At 42.4% G+C, this 19,782-nt stretch overlaps 1 protein-coding gene across 1 annotated transcript in view; it reads right to left on the bottom strand.

Moving 5' to 3' along the window:
• The window catches only part of Znf398 (zinc finger protein 398), a 31,233-nt gene extending 11,679 nt beyond the window's left edge, over positions 1-19,554 (bottom strand). The window contains exons 1-4 of the mRNA XM_052173604.1: positions 19,292-19,554; positions 14,551-14,946; positions 1,924-2,050; positions 1,463-1,576 (exon numbers count right to left, since the gene is read on the bottom strand). Of these exons, the coding sequence (XP_052029564.1) occupies positions 1,463-1,576; positions 1,924-2,050; positions 14,551-14,946; positions 19,292-19,315 (661 nt within the window). The 5' untranslated portion in view covers positions 19,316-19,554. The remainder of the gene's footprint in view (positions 1-1,462; positions 1,577-1,923; positions 2,051-14,550; positions 14,947-19,291) is intronic.
• Positions 19,555-19,782: the final 228 nt, after the last annotated feature.

Here is a 19,782-nt window from a genome sequence, read left to right as displayed (position 1 = left end):
TTGAGTGATTGTCATCATTCTCAGCCCACAGGGAACAGGTTACATTCATTTAAGAAATGGTGTATGTATTAAGATAGTCTATCCATGAAGTCATTCATCAACTGTTTTAATGAACAATGGTTCTGCTTGGAGGATAGCACAGACATTAGATGGAGGTAAGATTCTAGTTTATTGGCTGTGATGATTTTGAAAAGCATTCATCTCAGGAAAAGAGTAAGGTCATCTTCTCAAAGGTCATCTTCTTCAAAGTTGATATAATAATTATAAATATGAAGCAAAACATTCAGTCTCACTCTTTGTTGTTTTCTTACAAGCCACCTCCCAAATTAACTGTCTATGTTTCTTTTGGCTGTATAAATAATTTTGAAACATGTAACTGTTCTGAAAACCATAGTATAGTTTGATATAAAAATATCAAATAAACAATCCTACTAATAGAGAGGCTGAGATAGGAGAAGCATGATTTCAAGACCATTATGTGGTACACAGCAAGACATTGTCACATACAAACAGGAAAGTCTTAATGAGGGAATGTCTACATTGAATTAGCCTGTGGTCATGCTGAACTGTGTGAAGTGAATTAGCCAAGCTGAGCATATGAAAGCAATCCTGTGCGCCTGCATGCATTCCTTCCTTTCTCTCCGCTCTTGACTCTGGATGTCATGACCAGCCAGTTTAAGCTCCACTCAGCAGCCTCTCCACAGTGATGAACTACTGCCCGAAACTGAAGCTAAAATAAACACTTTCTCCCCTAACTTGTATTTTGACAGGACATCTTATCATAGCAGTAGAAATGAAACTAGAACAAGTGGTGAGTAGTATTCCCCACTGAAAGGAACCAGGGCTCCTTCCCATTGTCAGGAGAAGGAAAATTCAGTACAAGCCAAAACCACTCACCCTAAGAGGAGCTGCTGGCAGGAATAAAGATCTGGAAAACTCTTCTTTATATACACAACAGTTTCCCTAATGACAAAAGTATCTTACTATGCCTTAACTGCTAAAAGTATGTTTTATTCTGGCTACCTGTTTTCCTTTTGGGAATCTGGAATTTGAGTATCTGTGTGATAACTCCAAGAAAACCCTAGGCACTGGGTGTCTAATGAGGTTCTATAATAGCATTTGGTATGTGTTGTCACATTCAGTGCTGGGGAATTAACAGTGCCTTGTAAGATTCCACAGTGAAGGGACTCTGGGAAACTTGTCTCTGCCTTCCTCCATGTATCTTTTGATGATGTCCATTTGCTTTAATAAATCTTAGCTGTGGGCTGGAGAGATGGCTCAGTTGTTAAGAGCACTGACTACTTTTCTTGAGGTCCTGAGTTCAATTCCCAGCAACCACATGGTGGCTCACAACCCTCTGTGGTGGGATCTATTGTTCTTCTGGTGTGTCTGAAGACAGCTACAGTGTATTCATATGAATAAATCTTTCTTAAAAGTATACAAAACCCCTTCTCTTATTTACCTTCACTGGGGTCTGCAGGGATTTCACTTGCTTCTGGTCTTGGCTGGTCATCTGTACTGTGCTCTCCTTCTGGTTGAATCTGAGATAAAACATCAGGTTGATTCATGGCATAATCTAGAAGAGGAAAATGGAAAGCAGGCATGACAAAGAGATAAATAATATGACAACTGCCATCTCGGCAGCTGAATGTTTGAGGCCCACAGTCAGGGAGTTCTTTTAGATCCTGTATCACTTCTTCCCATCTACCCAGCTCCAACTATTTACAACAGTCACTCAAGAAAGCAGGTGAAAGAAACGTAATGCATAGGAAATGCACATAGTAGGTTAGCTCTGTCCTTCTTCAGCTTGAAATCAGATTCTGCAGTGTATGAGAACAGCGAGAATGAGGACACCAAAACCGAAGTGTCTGAGCCCTCTTGGGACTGTGGCACCTCATTCAAAAGGTGCTCACTCGGCCTCACCCATGGAGATGAGAGACTCGTAGTTGCCCTTCATGATATTCTTGTAAAGCTCCTTTTGCCATTCTTCTAATTTTTCCCACTCTGGGGTGGAGAAGTAGATGGAGACATCATCAAATGCCACAGGCACCTACAATTATAATCACACGGGTTAGTTAGTCCCTCCCAGGCATTCGGTCACCCAGTAAATCCTCTCCTCCACTCACTAGCTATTTTACTTAGTTTTTACAACCTAAAGGAAGGTCAGTAAACATTCTCGGGCCAGTGAGATGACCCAGTGAGTAAAGGCACTTGCCATCCGGCCTTGTAACCCGAGTTCAACTGCCACAACCCATGGTAAAGGGAGAAGTAAGTGCCTTCTCCTAGGTATCCCTGTGCCTTTACACATGTGCTGTGGTGTATTAGCACCAGATATGCACACACAAAAAACATATAAAATTTAAAAAATACCTAAAAAAATATTCTAAGCTAGGCATAGTAACATCTACTTTTAATCCCAGAATTTGGGAAGCAGAGACAGGAGGATCTCTGAGTTCAAGGCCATCTTGGTCTACAGAGTGAGTTCCAGGACAGTCAGGGCTACAGAGAAAACCTGTCTTGAACAAACAAAACACAAAAATTTAAAATAGTTCATATTGCTTTTCTTTGAGTTTTTAAATACTATTTTTATTGAGAATTTCATACAATGTATTTTAATCACATTTCTCCCCCCTCCTCAGAGACCCATCCCTACCTTCCTACACACACAGCTTGTGTTTGCTCTCCTCATCTTCCTCTCAAAGCATCTAATTTGTGTTGCTCAAATATTCTTGGGGATGGAGCCTACCTTGGAAGCATAGTTGACCTACCAAGAGTCATTCTCTTTCTTTTAATATTCTACTTGTCAATAACAAAACCCTAAAACCCTGATACAAACACAAAATAATATGAACCAGAACCCTTCCTGAAGCCCTTTTGGCTGTCTTGTAAACAGTGTAAAAGCATTTCAGTGCTACACATTAAAACTTCAAGCTATACTATCATGTCACCTGTTTTGATCTTCCGTTTCTCAAAAACACCATTCCTTAGAATATCTGATTTCTCTAGTTTTGTGTTTGTCTCCAATTCTTCTAATCTTTTGCCAAGGAGATTTTCCCTTGATGCAGTTTCTCCTGCATATGGAAAACAGGTACATTCCATGCCTCATGACTAAAAGCCAATTAAGACTATTTTAGAATAGTATAAGTTGAACTAAAATTAAATTATAATCTATGTATCTTAAGTCTCTTTGAAGGTTTGCATATTCTTTCTTGCTGTTGCTTTTACAAACATCAATTTTATTCCATATTTGTCTTGTTTTTAGTAACTATGTAAAATCTTTCTTTTCCTTTTCCTAAGTGTTACGTGGTTCAAAATGCCAAGTCTTGATCATAATCTTCACCTTTTTGATGTCTTATCTGAATTAGCTTATATAAACACATGTTTATCCAGTAACTGTACTTTACTTGTATATTCTTGGACTAGGGTGTAGGCTCAGTTGGCAGAGTATTTACCTAGCATGTATAAAACACTGGTTTCACTCCCAGAACTACATAAAACAGTTATGGTAATATACTCTTGTAATCCCAGCACTAAGGACGGAGAAGCAGAAAATTCAAGACCCTCCTATCTAATAATTTGGAGGTCAGTCTGTTGCATGTGAATATCTCAAAAAAGAATACACATATCTTTTTTAGGTGGGTGGGTGGGGACAGGACTTCTGTTTAGCCCTTGTGTCCTAGAATTCACTCTGTAGACCAGGCTAGCCTTGAACTTAGAGATCCACCTGCCTCTGCCTCCTGAATGCTGGGATTAAAGGCGAGCGCCACCACTGCCAGGCTTCACATTTTCTTTTATACAGCTCACCCCTGGATAATACAACTCTATCTTTTACATAATTGTTGTACTTGGTTGACTCATTTGCAAAATCAAGTTTCTTCAGTGGGTGAAGGAGCTGTGGTAGGATTCCCATTAGGTTTTTGCTTCTGTTCTTATATACTAGATCTAGAAATAGAGAAGCTTTGATGTCAGCACCAGTCCCCACAACCACAGAAATTCTTGCCATTTTCAAGAGCTTGGAGAAGGAGCTCAGAAAGTCCCCTTCTCAAGACTATCTGGAATTATGTCTGTAACAGTGTCTAGCTACATAGTTTAGGCTGGCTTCTAATTCTCCATCCTCATTCATTAGCCTTTCAAATACTAGGATCACAGGCATTTGCTTTTCACTTGCCTAGGATTTTGATTTCTGAATATGTTCACCTAATCTTTTCCTTTGCATGTCTTCCAAAGACAACCACTTTATCTTACTTTCTGTTCTCCACTCAGAATTCTCATATGGGAAAGAAGATCCAGGATATGCCACTTGCTAACTTTATAGTCTTAAATGAAATGTTTCATCTATTTTTTGTTTTCCAAAACAGAGTAGCTCTGGTTGTTGTGGAACTCACTCTGTAGACCAGGCTGACCTTGAACTCATAGAGATCTTCCTGCCTCTGCCTCGAGTGCTGGGATTATAAGAGTGCACTACCACACATGGCTCTGAATTCGTTTTTAAGATTTATATTTTTATTTATGTGTATGTGCACATGAACACAGGTGCCGTTGGAGGCCAGGAGAGGGTGTGAGATCCAGAAGCAGAAGTCACAGGTGATTGTGAGTCACATTGTGTGGGTGCTGGGAACTGATTTCACCTTGGGTCCTCTGAGAGGCAGCAAGTGCTCTTGAGCTAGAGGTCTCTCCAGGCCTCTAGCTCTTTTTTTATGACTCTTTCACTTTCTCCTTCAGGCTCTTCAGTTCATGAACAGATTGTCTCTTCTAGCCACTGCAGCTCACCACACCTTGTCTTCAGCTTGACTACACACTTCTCTGATGCATTTTCTTTGAACCACTGTAGCTGTTTTTCTTTGGTGTTTTTACAACTTCTGATTACATGTTTTCAGTTTGGCTTCTTAGATTTTAGTATCCCTGTTTCACCCTCCTCCACTGTTTCCTTCAATATTTGAGTTTAGCAATTCATTCTCTAACTAAAAAAAAAAAGATGTCATGTAAATCTACAAACTATTTGCTGTTTTGGATCAGAATTTTCATTTTTTTCCATTATCAATGTGTTTTCCATTTTCTGTATTTCAATGTTTGCAATGTGTTGATGTCTAACTAACACTCTGAAGTTCCTCTCTGGCTAACTCCTATGCCACCTGAAAAAATCAACAATTGTCTTCACACTGATCTTTCTCAGATTGCTTCCAGACATCATGCTCCATTTTCATTTTCTCTAAATCGACTAAGTCGACAAATTAAAGTTTTTATTTCTTTTGGGGGTGGGGTGGAGAGAGAGTCATGGGTGATGGTAACCAAACTCTTAACAGTTTAGTTGCAGTCCTAGCCTTTAACACCTGAATCATCTCCCCAGCACTCAAATTTGTTCTCATTTGTAAATTTGCCACAATTTCTGATGAATGTCTTTTGTAGCACTTGCTTTGCATACTAATTCATAATCTGTTTTTCTTTTCAGAAATGAGGGTTTTATTATACTTCTAAGGCTTCTCTCAGACTTCTGAACTGAGGTGCTCAGAACTGCCCTAAGAATGCTGTATAGTACTCATTAGCTGATTTGAGAACTTCATTATCTGACTGTCCACTTCATCCCAAATCTTACTCCTCTCTTTCCAGTTCATGTTGAGATCTCATTACCTCCATTTTTTTGTATCTAGTTTGAATTTTTTTTTAATTTGGTTTTTTTCGAGGCAGGGTTTCTCTGTGTAGCCCTGGCTGTCCTGGAACTCACTCTTGACCAGGCTTGAACTCAGAATCCGCCTGGCAGAAATCTGCCTCCCAGAGTGCTGGGATTATAGGCATGCGCCACCACTGCCTGGCTCTAGTTTGAATTTTTTAAAAGTTCATTGAACTTTTAGTCAATGGAATTCTTGTCCAATTTTATGTGATTTACTGACTTAAAAGATATTTTGTCTGACATTCCTAACTTTTGTTTCTTGTGATACCTGGTGTTAACCCCTAGGGTACATGCTACACAATTGCTGTACCACTGAGCTACATTCCAATACTGTTTTGTAGCCTTTTTTCTCCCAAGCCTTTAATTTAGATGAGATTTTTAGTCATTAGCGAACACACTCATTATTCTCACAGTCTTTGAAGGACTGTTTGGATTGTTTTTTATAGATGGAATATTTGTAGCCTAGTCTGATCTAGAATTTGCTTTGTAGCCAAGGACGGGCTTATGTTGATGTCCCTGCCTCTACCTTCTGAGGGTTAGACTGTAGGCTCGCTCCACCAAGCCCAGCCTCTTTGGACATTTTCTACTTGAGCAGCAGAATTCTTTTTCAGCTCTTAATTCTGACACTTCCACCTCTGGACATTCTAGTTTCTAGAAGACTTAACAAGTTATTCCATTCTATTTTATTATCTATTTACTTTGCAATTGAGACAGACTCTCATATAGCGCAGACTGGCCTTAAACGCGTGGTCCCCCACCTTCAGCTCTCAAGTGCTAGAATGACAGGTATATGTCACCATGCCCAGATGACTGGAATTTTCACTGTCTTTGGGTTTTGTTTTGCTGCATTACAAGCCCACTGCTGACCTCAGGCTCTTATATGTGCTAGCTAAGGTACTCTACCTCTGAGCTACATCTAGTCACTGGTGTCAAGATTCTAATATAAGAAACATAAGCGTGAGCTGAGAAGATGGCTCAGTGGTTGAGAGCACTGACTGCTCTTCCAGAAGTCCTGAGTTCAGTTCCCAGAAACCGCATGGTGGCTCACAGCCATCTGTAATGGGACCTGATGCCCTCTTCTGATGTGTCTGAAGGCAGCTACAGTGTACTTATATAAGTAAAAATAAATCTTAAAAAGAAAGAAAGAGAGAGAGAGAGAAGGGAGGGAAGGAGGGAGGGAGGAAGGGACGAAGGGAAGGAGCAAGGGAGGGAGGGAGGGAGGAAGGGAAGGAGCAAGGGAGGGAGGGAGGGAGGAAGGGAAGGAGCAAGGGAGGGAGGGTGAGAGGGAGGGTGGGAGGGAGGGAGGCTCATAAGTGCTCAGAGAACTCATCATATTTAGTTCTGTGCTCTCTTTTGCATTTCTACACCCAGATTCCAAAACTACAGACTCTCACTAGAGCTTCTAATTCTTGTGGTTTGGGGTTTATAACAACTTCAGTTTTTATGGAGTAAGTATCTTGCAGCATCATTTCTTCTAAGACTTTAGTTTTACACTAATTCCCCGAGCTCTTCAAGCAAAACTGAGTATTTTCTTGGTGACTTTGCTTTCACCAGTAGGCATTTGAGTTCATTTTATAGAGCTGTGTGTATACTCATCCTATATCCACTTTCGGAATCTGATAGTAGTTTTTTTTTTTTTTTTTGGATTTGGTTTTTCCGAACAGGGTTTCTCTGTGTAGCCCTGGCTGTCTGGAACTCACTCTGTAGACCAGGCTGGCCTAGAACTCAGAAATCCACCTGCCTCTGCCTCCCAGAGTACTGGGATTACAGGTGTGTGCCACCACTGCCTGGCCTGATAGTAGTTTTATTTTACTCTTTGACAGATGATTACATTTCATTTCATTTCTTTTTTTTATTTTTATTTTTATTTTATTTTTGAGAACAGGTCTCATTATGTAACCCTGCCTGGCCTGGAACTTGCTATGAACTCATTGAGAGTACTGGGATTAAATGCCTGCACCAGCCACTTGATACCATTAGAACTCTTAAGAATTTGTCAACACACTCTCTCTTCCAGGAGGAAAATTATAAGGAAAGTGAGGTGACAGTCATGAAAAAAAAATTCTGGTTTTCTTATTTTTCAGGTTTTTTTCCCCAGAAGTTTTTCCCATTTCCTTCTTACTAAGACAGAACCCACAGCAGGCCAAATTGTGCCAGATTCACACAGGCTTGCCACAAGGTAGGGAAGGACACTCACATCCACTCAACCCATCTCACCAATCAGTGGGGGCTCAGCAAGGAGGCACGAGGTTAAATGATATGGTCCTATCCTGGGAAAACTGGTTCAGCCCACCATACCTGCCAGGACTCCCAACAAATAGGAGATAAAGCAAGCAAGCAAGGAGCAGAGTAGGGAGGAAGCAGAGCAGCACTATGGAGAAAGGTAGAAGAGGTAGAATAGAAAAACAAACACACAAAAACAAAAAACAAAAAAAAAAAAAACAAACAAAAAAAACTGAAGTACCAGGCTGGAGAGTGGTTCAGCGGTTAAGAGCACTGACTGCTCTTCTGAAGGTCCTGAGTTCAATTCCCAGCAACCACATAGTGGCTCACAACAATCTGTAATGGGATCTGATGCCCTCTTCTGGGGTGTCTGAAGACAGCTACAGTACTTACATAGTAAGTAAATAAATCTTTAAAAACAACAAAACCAACTATCAAAGGAACCAGAGAGGTGAGGAGGAGCAGCAAAGGGAGCCTCACAGCAACAGGAGGCAGAATTCTGAGAGCCAGGCTGCTGCCCCAGGTGGGATCCCTAGGGAGTTCTGAAGGAAGAGAAGACGCCCTTGAAGAAAAGCCCCTTCCTTCTTAGTAGACCAGCTCCCACAGGAAGCACTACCTCAGACTACTGTTCTTCCCCCCTCAACTTCCTTATTCAATAATGTTTTATTTGTTTTATTTATTATTTCAAATACAGACTGATTATATAACCTGGCTGGCCTGGAACTCACTGCACATCTTAAGTTGGCCTGGAATTCGTTATCCTCCTGTCCCGGCCTCCAGAGTATTGGGATTACAGGTCTATGTCACCACTCTTGACATCATTAAGTAAATATTAGTATCTATTTAACTGCCAAGTATTATCTGACATAATAGAAAAGATACCGGAAGATGGTTTTAGGGAACAAGGAATTAACCTGTGGAGCTCTGCGCTTTGGGACCATTGCTTATAGTCACCCAGAGTAGAAACAATTACAAAGCAGTTCTGAATATCCATACATACAAAGTTCCCCCTAAGTACCAAAATTAAAGTATGATTTTTGTTCAAAAAAGCATATGATCATAGGAAGTGGTAATAGAGACAGGAGATTTTACAAACAGATTTCTAATAGAGGTGGGATGACCCTAAAAGAGATGGAATTTGGGTTTAGTCTCTGAGTTTGAGGCTGGCCTATAGAGCGAATTGCAGGCCAGCCAATGATACATAATGATATCCTGTGTCAATAAACCAAAGACAGAGAGAATGAAGCAATGTCTCAAAAATCTCTTAAGGAAGAAGTATTTTCACAAAAATCACAGAACTAGCCAGGCAGTGGTGGCACACGCCTTTAATCCCAGCACTTGGGAGGCAGAGGCAGGTGGATTTCTGAGTCTGAGGCCAGCCTGGTCTACAGAGCGAGTTCCATGACAGCCAGGGCTACACAGAAAAACCCTGTCTTGAAAAACCAAAAAAAAAAAAAAATTTTTTTCATAGAACTAGCTAAAAAAAACCAATCTCATATTAAATTACTGTTACTCCGCATTTTTGTTGTTTCATTGTATTTTGGTATTTTTTTAGATATGGTTTTACCATGTAGCTCAGGCTAGTCTTATACTCACAGCAATCCTTCTGCCTCAGTCTCCTAAGCACTGAGATTACATGTATATAATGCTGTGTTTGACACTCCCACATTAAATTAAAGAGATTTCCTATATGAAGTATATGAAGTATGCTTCCTATGAATCTTACGCTACCACTGCCTGGCTGCATCTTTTCTTAGTAAGTTTGAGGATGTACCCAGGAAACAAATGAGTAAAACAGTGCACTGGTGCTAGAACACACTGCGTGCCATAGAGGAATGAGTAGAGGTAGTACTAGCACAAGACACGCACAGTAGACTAAGAAAGCAATGAATCCGGATTAGATTTAAGATCTGAAAAGAATCCAGAATATGAATCCAGTTCAGAAAAGGACCCCAAGAAAGAAGTCTTGGAGAAAACAGAGCCAGCCGGTGGTGGCACACGCCTTTAATTCCGTCTCTTGGGAGGCAGAGGCAGGCGGATTTCTGAGTTTGAGGCCAGCCTGGTCTACAGAGTGAGTTCCAGGACAGCCAGGGCTACACAGAGAAACCCTGTCTCAAAAACAAACAAACAAACAAACAAACAAACAGAATATGAAGTAACAAAATACACCACACTTTCAGACTTGAGAATACAGTAAAAGTATTTAGCAAAAAAGGAACATCTCTACTAAAGACACAAGAACTATGACTTTGAGCCCTTAGAGAAATGGTTGCAAGGGGAAGAGGTAGCCCAGTGGTTAGAGCACTGGCTGCTCTTCCAGAGGACCTAAGTTTGATTCCCAGCACCTATACAGCAGCTTGCAATTATTTATAACTCCAGTCCCTGGGGATCTAATACCCTCTTCTGGTCCCCTTCTGGTCCCCAACAGTCACCAAGCACAGTGTACAAACATATATACAGGCAAAACAACTGTACACAAAATAATAATAATAATAGAAACAATCTTCACACAGATGTTCTCAAACCTTTTAGTCTCAGCATCTTTAACCTCTTAAAAAGTTTACAGACTTAAGATTAAGAGAATGGAGCTGGATTCCTGGAACAAAATGATAGCGCAGTGAGAGAAATAATGAGTCTCTGCCTTAAAAACAAGGTGGAAAGAGAGAACTGACACCTGAAAAGTTGTCTTCTGACCTCTACACATGGGCTGTGGCAAATGTGTGCCCCATGCGACAAAATGTAATTAAAAAAAAACACTCATTAAAAATAAATAAATAAATAAATAAATAAGACCTTCATTAAGAGCAGGGCCTAGTACATATGAGGCAAGCACTTTACCAACAGAACCATATCTCCCAATCCAAATTTTCACTATGTTTTGATTAGAACTAAACACATTTTAATTTCATAATGAAATATCTAAAAGAAATTACATTATTTTATATATACTTTTGGAATTTAAGACAGTTTAAATGTTACGTATTTCTCTAGGCATTACACTAACTTAACTTCTAAATTAAAACTAAATTAACTGCTGTCCTATTAACAAAAACTAAATTTTAGTGATTACCAAAGACATTCGAAGGGCCCAACATATGCAAATAAAATACAAGTAGGGAATACTGTATCAAGATCCAGTTCTGCCTGTTTCAGCCTCCCAAGTGCTAGGATTAAAAGGCACACCATCATGTCCAGCCTTTTCACTTTTTTTTTCCTGAGGTAGTCTCACATAGCCCAGGCTAGCATCACACTTGCTGTATACATAAGGATGACCTGATCTTCTCTCCGTCTTTTGAATGTTGGAATTGCATGTATGTGTTGTCATATTCAGTTTTATATAGTGCCACAGCTTCATGCATGTTAGGCAACCTGTGGCAACTGAGCTATGTTTTTGTCCAGTTTGTGTGTGTGTATGTGTGTGTCTGTGTGTTGGTATTTCTGTGTAGCTATGCTATGATTGGCCTGTTATTTATTAGTAGATCAGGCTGTCCCTGATCATGTATAAAATCTCTCACCTGAGCCTACTGAATGCTGGGATTACAGATATGCGCTACCATGCCTGACTTTGGTTAAACTTCAAGCCTTCATTTCTTTGTAAAATAGTGAATCGTTATCAGATCTCACCTTAAAGGATTATTATACTAAGTGAAAATATAAAAACTCCATCAGAGCATTTAATACTTAATGAGATTCTAGCTAATACTCATGAAGAAAAGTATTTGAAGTTCCCTTTGCTCTGACACCTCGGATAGCCTTGTATGGTTTACTAAAGTCAGTAATGGTCACATCCCCATCTCAGACACCAGGATGTTAGGATTTTTTTTAATTTTTTTATTTTTTGGTTTTTCAAGACAGGGTTTCTTTGTGTAGCCCTGGCTGTCCTGGAACTCACTCTGTAGACTAGGCTGGCCTTAAACTTAGAAATCCACCTGCCTTTGCCTCCCAAGTGCTGGGATTAAAGGCGTGCGCCACCACTGCCCCGCAGTTTTTTAATTTGTTTATTTATTTATTTTATACATATGAGTACACCACCATTGCTATCTTCAGAGACAACAGAAGAGGGCACCAGACCCCATTACAGATGGTTGTGAGCCACCATGTGATTGCTGGGAATTGAACTCACGACCTCTGAAAGAGCAGTGCTCTTAATGGCTGAGCCATTTCTCCAGCAGGATTTTATAAAAATAAAACATCATACTCTAAGTAAAAACAACATGAATAATATATATTATATAAAATTAATCATGTAAAGTTATATATCTCTCTATATAATGCCATTTATGCTTATAATATACACATCTGTTACAGTATTAATAAATTCTCCCGAGAAAGATAAGGAGAAAACCAATGCGTGCTCCTGAGTAGTCTGAGAGTGTACTCTAAGCGTCTACCCTCATCTTAAACAACTGTTTCTATATGTATATAGTTACTTCACCTGCATGTACCATAGTCATGCCTTGTACCTGTGGGGACCACAGCGGATCCCCTGTAACTGTAGGGAGCTTCCATGTAAACGCTGGGAACAGAACCTGGGTCCTTGGAAACGCAGCCAGTGCTCTCCAGCCCCTTACTTTTAATAGTTCTATACTTACACCTAAGGAAGAAAGAAAAAACAAAGAAACTCTACTCCTATTATTCCTTTTCTCAGTTTCTATTTACTCTGTCTTCTGTCTTCTATCTCTATCTTGCCAGTCAAACAAATCAGGTCAAGATCTCCTCTGACAGCCATGTTGCCAATCATGTTCACTGTTATCTTTCTAGACCTCCCTGGTGTGGTAACTGGCAAATCACAACTCTACTTGAAATGCTGTTTTCCACCTTAGCCCTGTGGCACCTCCGACTTTCCAGTCTGTATTCCTGCTACCTCAGCAGGATACCCTGCTGAGGGTCCTCCGCTCACTCCTCCTCCTTCCTCTGAAGCGTGATCTCATTCTCCACGCTCACTGAGCCATCTCCATCTCATAGCCAACAATACAATTCCCATGCCAGTGCCTCGTACCCTTCCTTCATCTTCTTGAACCTCATACTGCTGAGGGTAACTACTCATTCCTTCTACCGCCCGACGTACCATGACTAAGAAAGATGCTGCAGAGGCTCCTCCATTTTATATTCTTGCTGAAGCCATTCTAAGTTTAACTAGCATCTGGTCTCCTTGATGAAGAATCCCATAGAAAACAACCCAACTTTATTCTAGGAACCAAAGGTCAAAATGTCCTAGCTAACTTATTTTCACTTTCCTAACACTGCCTGTCTGCCAGGAGCCCCTCCACTTATTTCAGCATCTGTTAAAACTGCTTGCTACAAACTGGGTACTTCTGCAGAGCTCTCTTGCAGCTGCAGAGCCAAGATGCCAGGATATAGTTTCTGCCTCTAAAAACGCCCTGTGTTCTGGACAGGGGAGGGGGGCATGGGGTTCTTAGGGAGACCTTCTCAGGCATCCATTTGGAAACAAGAACACTACAAAGCACCCAACTTTACCTTTATTTAAGTATTTAAATTTGTTTTTATGTGTTACAATTTTTTTTCTTCAGGAAAATATGTAAAACAAACAAAAATTTATTCAAGAAATACTTGATTCCAGGTATGGTGCCCTATGCCTGTAATCCCATTACTTGAGAGGCTGAGGAAAGATTCTAAGTTGTGGACAGATGTAGGCTACATATCAAAATTCTATGCCCCCTATGTAGATGGATGGATGGATAGATGGATAGATAGACAGACAGACAGACAGACAGATAGATAGATAGATAGATAGATAGATAGAGAAGAGAGAGAGAGAGCTTTGGTTTTTTTGAGACTGAGTCTCTCTCTATATTTCTGGCTATCCCAGAATTACTACATAGACCAGGCTGTCCTTTAACTCACAAAGATGCTTCTTTGCTTCCAGAGTGCTAGGAATAAAGGCATGCCTACCCCTACACACAAATAATTTTTAAAAGAATTTTTAAAAGTCTGTGTCTATGAAAAAAAATATGAGTGAACAAGTATGTTTGGAAACTAGACATATTACTGCCAACAGTGATCATCGAAACTTCCTGTTCTCTATACTAGTTCCTTCAGAAGACAGAGCACTAGCATCTCAGCATGCTTGTTCTATGACAGCCTAGGCTCACAGATGACCCTGGCCCAACATAGGCTTCCCTCTAACTTTCCACCAAAATTGTCAACGAAATTCAAATTAAGTGACTTAAATGATATTGAACTCAGTTTTTTTTCACCGAGATTGTAGCAGTTTGACAAAGAAAGAAGTGACTCCTACACATGTAAAAGAGAAAGAAATCAAGAGAAAAAAATTCATTTGCCAGAGAGCCAACTATGGATTAGCGAGAGTTTTCTCACTGGATGCTTGACACTGTAAATGTGTACTGAGCCACTGGTATCCCATGCCTGTAATCCCATGCTTGGGAGGTAGAGGCAGAAAATCAGCAGTTCAAGGCCAGCCTGGGTTACATTACTATCTCAAAAAAAAAAAAAAAAAAAAAGGAAAGAAAGGTATCATTAACACCGTATAGTTCTCAAGAGACAAACACAAAACACCTTCACAGTTCCACTAATCTAAGAAATTTTAAGAGGAAATAAAAATATCTAAGTAACTGACGGCCTCTTACTGCACGTGTCTGAGCTAGTGGTACTGCTGCAACCTCAAGTAGGGGTATTACCTTTGGGATATCTCCTTTAATACCCGGGGGCAGCCGCAGGATCCAGAAGTTCCTGTTTCTCAACAAGTTCTCCAGGTTGTCCAGCCGCCGCTGCAGCAGCCCGTACTCCTGCAGCAGGGTCCCCAGCACGGCCCACTTGCCATCCAGCTGGCTCCCAAGCTCTGTCACTGTCTTTTCACAGCCTGCTAGTTTCTTCTCTGCTGTCCCTGTCCTGCCTTCTAGGTGGAGGAGTCGACGGCTGTGGACCTCCACCTTCCTCTCTATGGCCTGCACAGCAGCCACCACTGTCCACAGGGAAATGGCTGCAGTCTGCAGATGTGCCTCATTTGCTGCTGGAGGTGTAGGAAGAGGAAGGGGCTGCAGGGATGTAAGGCATTCCGAGTCCCATTCAGAAGTCTACGTGCAATGGAGAGATGGGGCAAGACATTGCGAATTAGAAGGAATCCAGACTCTAAACTACAACCAAATAAGAACTACATAACTCCCAGGCAGTGGTGGCACAAGTTCTAATTCCAGTATTTTGTGAGGCAGAGGCAGGTAGAACTCAGTGAGTTCCAGGTCATCTGCTCTATAGAGCAAGAGCCCAGGCTACTGGAAGAAACTGTTGGGGACATGCACACGCACACACAGAACTACCTAACTGTCCAGCTGATACTAACCAAAATAGCTTTAGTACATTTACAGTGCCTATGTCCACCCTTGTGGCTCTAAAGCCTATTGCCTTCAAAAGCCAAGGAACTGTTTTGATGGTTCAAGGATGGATTGGGAAAGATAATGACTAATAAATTGTCTTTTTAAGGCTAATCTGGCCCATTTCTTCTAATATAAGGCCCAGAAGTTAAGGTTGCTTATTGCCTTCTCTATCTCTGGAAAAGGCAAATGTACACAAGAATTCTCTTTTCGCTGATCTCAGGGCTCTCTGACAAATCTCCTATAAATGGATACACTAGCCCTGTCTATCATTCAGTTTATACACTACAACTGAACCACAATTTAACAAGTCCTGTCTGGAGAAAATATGACAACTATTTTCAAGTATTTAAGGGTTATGAAACGGAAGATAGAGCAGGTTTGTTTAATCTTATACTCCAAGGACAGACTAGAAAAATACATGGAAAATTTCAGACTGGTAACAATGTTTGAATTAGATTCTTTCCAAGAAAGTCACAGGCTGTTTGTTCCTTACTGAATGTTCTTTGAAACAAAGAGTATCATAAAAGGAAGAAATCTGTACAACAAATGGGAGGTTGGACTAAGCCTCATTCTCTGAACCTGATAAACCACTCTGGCAGAGCCTTCTATGTCCACCTCATGCACTGTCTTAGTCTCGCTTCATCCGGTCTCCAACCATTTATTATTCCATTTGCTCCTGGCCTACCACCTGCACATGGCTTTGCTTTCTTCCCTGCTTGTCCACTTCAGCACTTTCAACCCCATTTCACTCCTGTCTCTAAGCCTCGCTTGCTCAGCTGACTTCCTAATTTGAATGAGCTGAACCTTTCACATTTTGTTTGCTTTTACAAACAGTAAGGCAAACCTAAAAAGAAACTCACACAACCATGTGAGATGTTGTCATCATACACCAATGGTCAGTGCTCAGTAGGGGCACTTGACACTACCTAGTACCCTCCAGGATTCTACAAACTCCCAAACTAATGTACAACAATAACTAGAAAAGACTGGGCAATCAGCCAGTGAGATGGCTTAGCAGATAAAGGCACTTGCAGCAAATAAAGCCTGATTTCTGAACTCAGTCTCTGGGAACCAAATGGCAGAAGAAGAGAATCAACTCCCCCAAGTTGTCCTCTGCATTGAGGAAACTGAGTCAAGAGAATTGCTATGTTTCAGTACAGTTTGGCTTTAGAGTAAGTACCAAGCCAGCAAGGGCTACCATAGCAAGACCTTAACCCCAAGTCCTGATCCACATCCCACCCCCCAGTCTAGTTAAAATACATATTTTCATTTAGTAGGTGTGAAACAGACGGTGTACTTTAAGCGAGCTCTTAGGTCATGGTTGCTGCATCTACTGACTTGTGGAGCACACAAACTAATCCAGACAGCATCCTTACGCTGCAGAGATGACTTGATATCTTACTGTAAGTAAGCTGAAGAAAGCCAAGTGGTAGTGGCACACACTGTTATTCCCAGCACCAGGAGGGCAGAGACAGAGGAATCTCTGTAAGTTCAAGGTCAGTCTGGTCTACAGAGAGAGTTCCAGGACAATCAGGGATACACAGAAAAACCCTGTCTCCAGAAGAAATAAAAAAAAGAAATTTGAAGTAATTAGACCTAAACTCTTTTTCTTCATACTTCTTTCCACATCAAACTTATCAGTAATAATACATGCTTTCTTTCTCAGAGAAAGACGTTTCATCTTATTTAAAGCCAGTCTTTCCACTTGAACTCTGAATACCAATCCCCTAACTTATAAGGTACATTAAAAAGCAAAACAAAAGCAAAACAAAAAGCAGCTGGTGTGGTGGCACATGCCTTTGAATCTAGCACTTGCAGAGACAGAAATACTTCTGTGAGTTCAAGCCAGCCTGATCTACATATTGGTCAGTTAGGGGTACATAGATGAGACTCTGTCTCAAAAAGACCAGTAGAAGTAGTGGTAGTAGTGGTGGTAGTGGTGGTAGGTAGGTAGGTAGTAGTGGTAGTAGCAGTAGTAGTAGTTAGTAGTAGTTGTTAGTAGTAGTAGTAGTTAGTAGTAGCAGCAGCAGCAAAAAATTGTCAACAGTAGTAAAAAATTGTCAATGAAGTACTCAACAGAAATTAGGCACCCACACCACCAGCCAAATCCCAAGGCTCAGTGAACACTGAAGAAGGGCAGGAAGATTCTGAGATCCAGGGTTGAACTGGATCACAATAGTTTCTTCTGGACATGACAGGACTACTACACTCATGAACTCATATCAGCTTTGGCTGCCTGCACGAAATCAAGCTAGTCAACACTATAGCGTTGAAATGGAGGGTCATGAGCTCCTACTCATAACTGCAGAGTTACGGACAACTGATAGCTTCCAGGGAAGGGAAAGTCCAATTTTTATGAGTGTGGCCCCTGGTAATTCAACCCCACTCCAGTGGTTGGCCTACACCAGGGAGTAGATGAGAAGCACAAATTGGACCTCATGGGTCATTTTTAAAAAAGGAAACAAAACTGGGGGGCACTATGAGGGAGGAGGGAGAGAATCTGGGAGGAGTTAGGAACGGTAGGGTGAAATGATCAAAATACATTCTACCAAATTTTCAAAGAATGAAAATATTTTAAAATCATTTAGATTTATTTATGTATATCGGTATCTTGCCTTCATGTACATATGTGACAACATGTACATGCCTGGCGCCCTCAAGGGTCAAAAGATACTTTGGAACTGAAGTTATGGATTGTTGTTAGCCACCCTGTGAATGTTAGGAACCAACCCAGGGCCCTCTGCAAGAGCAACTGGTACTTTTAACTGCTGAGCCATCTCTCCATCCCCTAAAAATATTTCTTAAAATTAAAAATATCAGAATTTCCAAATTCTTCTTCATAAAACAGACTTGCCCTGGTCAGTACCACAGCCACTGATTCCATGAGATTATTGAGGGCTTTAAATGTGGTCAGTTCAATTGAAATGTGCTGTGTATAAAATCTCATCAATAGTTTTATAATATTACTATTAAAATATTTTCATATATTAGGCTAAATAATATTTCACTGAATTCACTCTAATTTCCTCTTTCTTTTTACCTTTTTTCTTTCTCTCTCTCTTTTCTTTCTTTTTTTTTTTAAGACACAGACTCTGGCTATTTGGCCAATCATATACTAAAATTTCTGATCCTCCTCTCTCAAACTCCTGTGTGAAGCACCATGCCACCATCACAGTTTAACCTAAACACGGCTACTAGAGAACTAAAAGTATGTGCATAGTTTTCAGCACATACCTACAGCATACACGATGGGCTCTATCTTTTTTAAGGGTTGGGGGGGCGGGCTTGGGAAATTAAACTTCAAGGGTAATGGTGGTATTCCCCTACTCTATGCCCACCGCTCCCTTGGTTTCTTCTTTCTTTCTCACTTCCTATCTCCTCCTCAGCAGACCCGCCTGACTTCTGACTTATTAAAAAGTCTCTTTGAGCTGACCAGAGGCTTCTTAGGTGGCAAACAAAAGCAATACTTTCCAGTCGGAACGCTCTGTTAAACGGCCATGCCCACTTCGTTAATGGCTGTGTGCAGGGACGGTGCCGGCTGCCCCGGTTGTCCCGGCGGCCCTGGCATCTGTCTGGTGCATGCACGGCTGGGCCCACTGCAGGCCTGCAGCACACAAGCACACGCACGAGTGGCCAAGCCCACGCTCCGCCGGCCTGGCAAGGTCCCCGCAGGGCGCGCGACGCTCCCCGTCCTCCCGCGGTCCGTAAGGACTCCCCTTGGCTTCCCCCTGCGCCGCCTCGCAGGCGACGGTCCCACCGCACCTAGCAACGCCAGCTCTTGCAGCCGGGCGGAATGGCTGGCGGGCTTCTAAAACGCCTGGAGCCCGCTTCCCCGATCTGCGGGCTGACACGACGCACCGCGGCGCGGGTAGGTTAGAAACACCAGACCCGGTCCCCCGGCGTCGCCCGGCGCTGCGGTCCGCGGCGGCCCTTCAGGGCAAGCGACAGCCGCGGACCCACGCGGGCGACAAGGCCCGCGGCCGTCCCCAGCCCCCGCGCCTCCCCCGAGGCCCGGGTGACAGAGACGCCCGTGCATCCGCGTCCTTACCGGAGCGGCGGTCGCCTCAGCCATGGCCCTCCGCTGCCCGGTCCCGTCGCGGGAGTCGCCACCACACGCAGGCCCGGCTGCTCAATGCTCTCCGCAGACGGCGAAAAGCGGTCTCGCGTTGCTCGCTCTGACAGGACTCGCGCGGCAATCCGGCTTCCGGGGGCGCTGGGACGCGGCGGAGCGGAGGAACTGGCAGCCGACGCCGAACCGGCTGCAGCCGCCCCTCAGCTGGCGCTTTGTGGGCAGTGAGTACTGCAGGCGCTCTGCCGGCCTAGACGCGCCCCCCTCCGGTAGGTCCTCCCGGGCCAGCGCGCCCCCTGGCGGCCCCCGCGTCCGGAGCGCCTTCCCGGAGGTCAGCGTCTGGGAGAGAGTTTCGGGGAATGCAGACCCAACCTACTCGGTTTTCCCATCCTTCTGAGGTCTTCTCAGAGGCTAGGCAGTTTAAGGCTGGGCAGGTTAAGGCCCAGGGAGCGGTGTCTAGGCGGGACGAT

Source organism: Apodemus sylvaticus, chromosome 2, assembly GCF_947179515.1.
Source record: "Apodemus sylvaticus chromosome 2, mApoSyl1.1, whole genome shotgun sequence".
In the NCBI taxonomy this organism is placed as follows: domain Eukaryota; kingdom Metazoa; phylum Chordata; class Mammalia; order Rodentia; family Muridae; genus Apodemus; species Apodemus sylvaticus.
The sequence above is the reverse complement of the archived record's forward strand: the minus strand, read 5'-3'. Positions and strand labels throughout refer to the sequence as shown.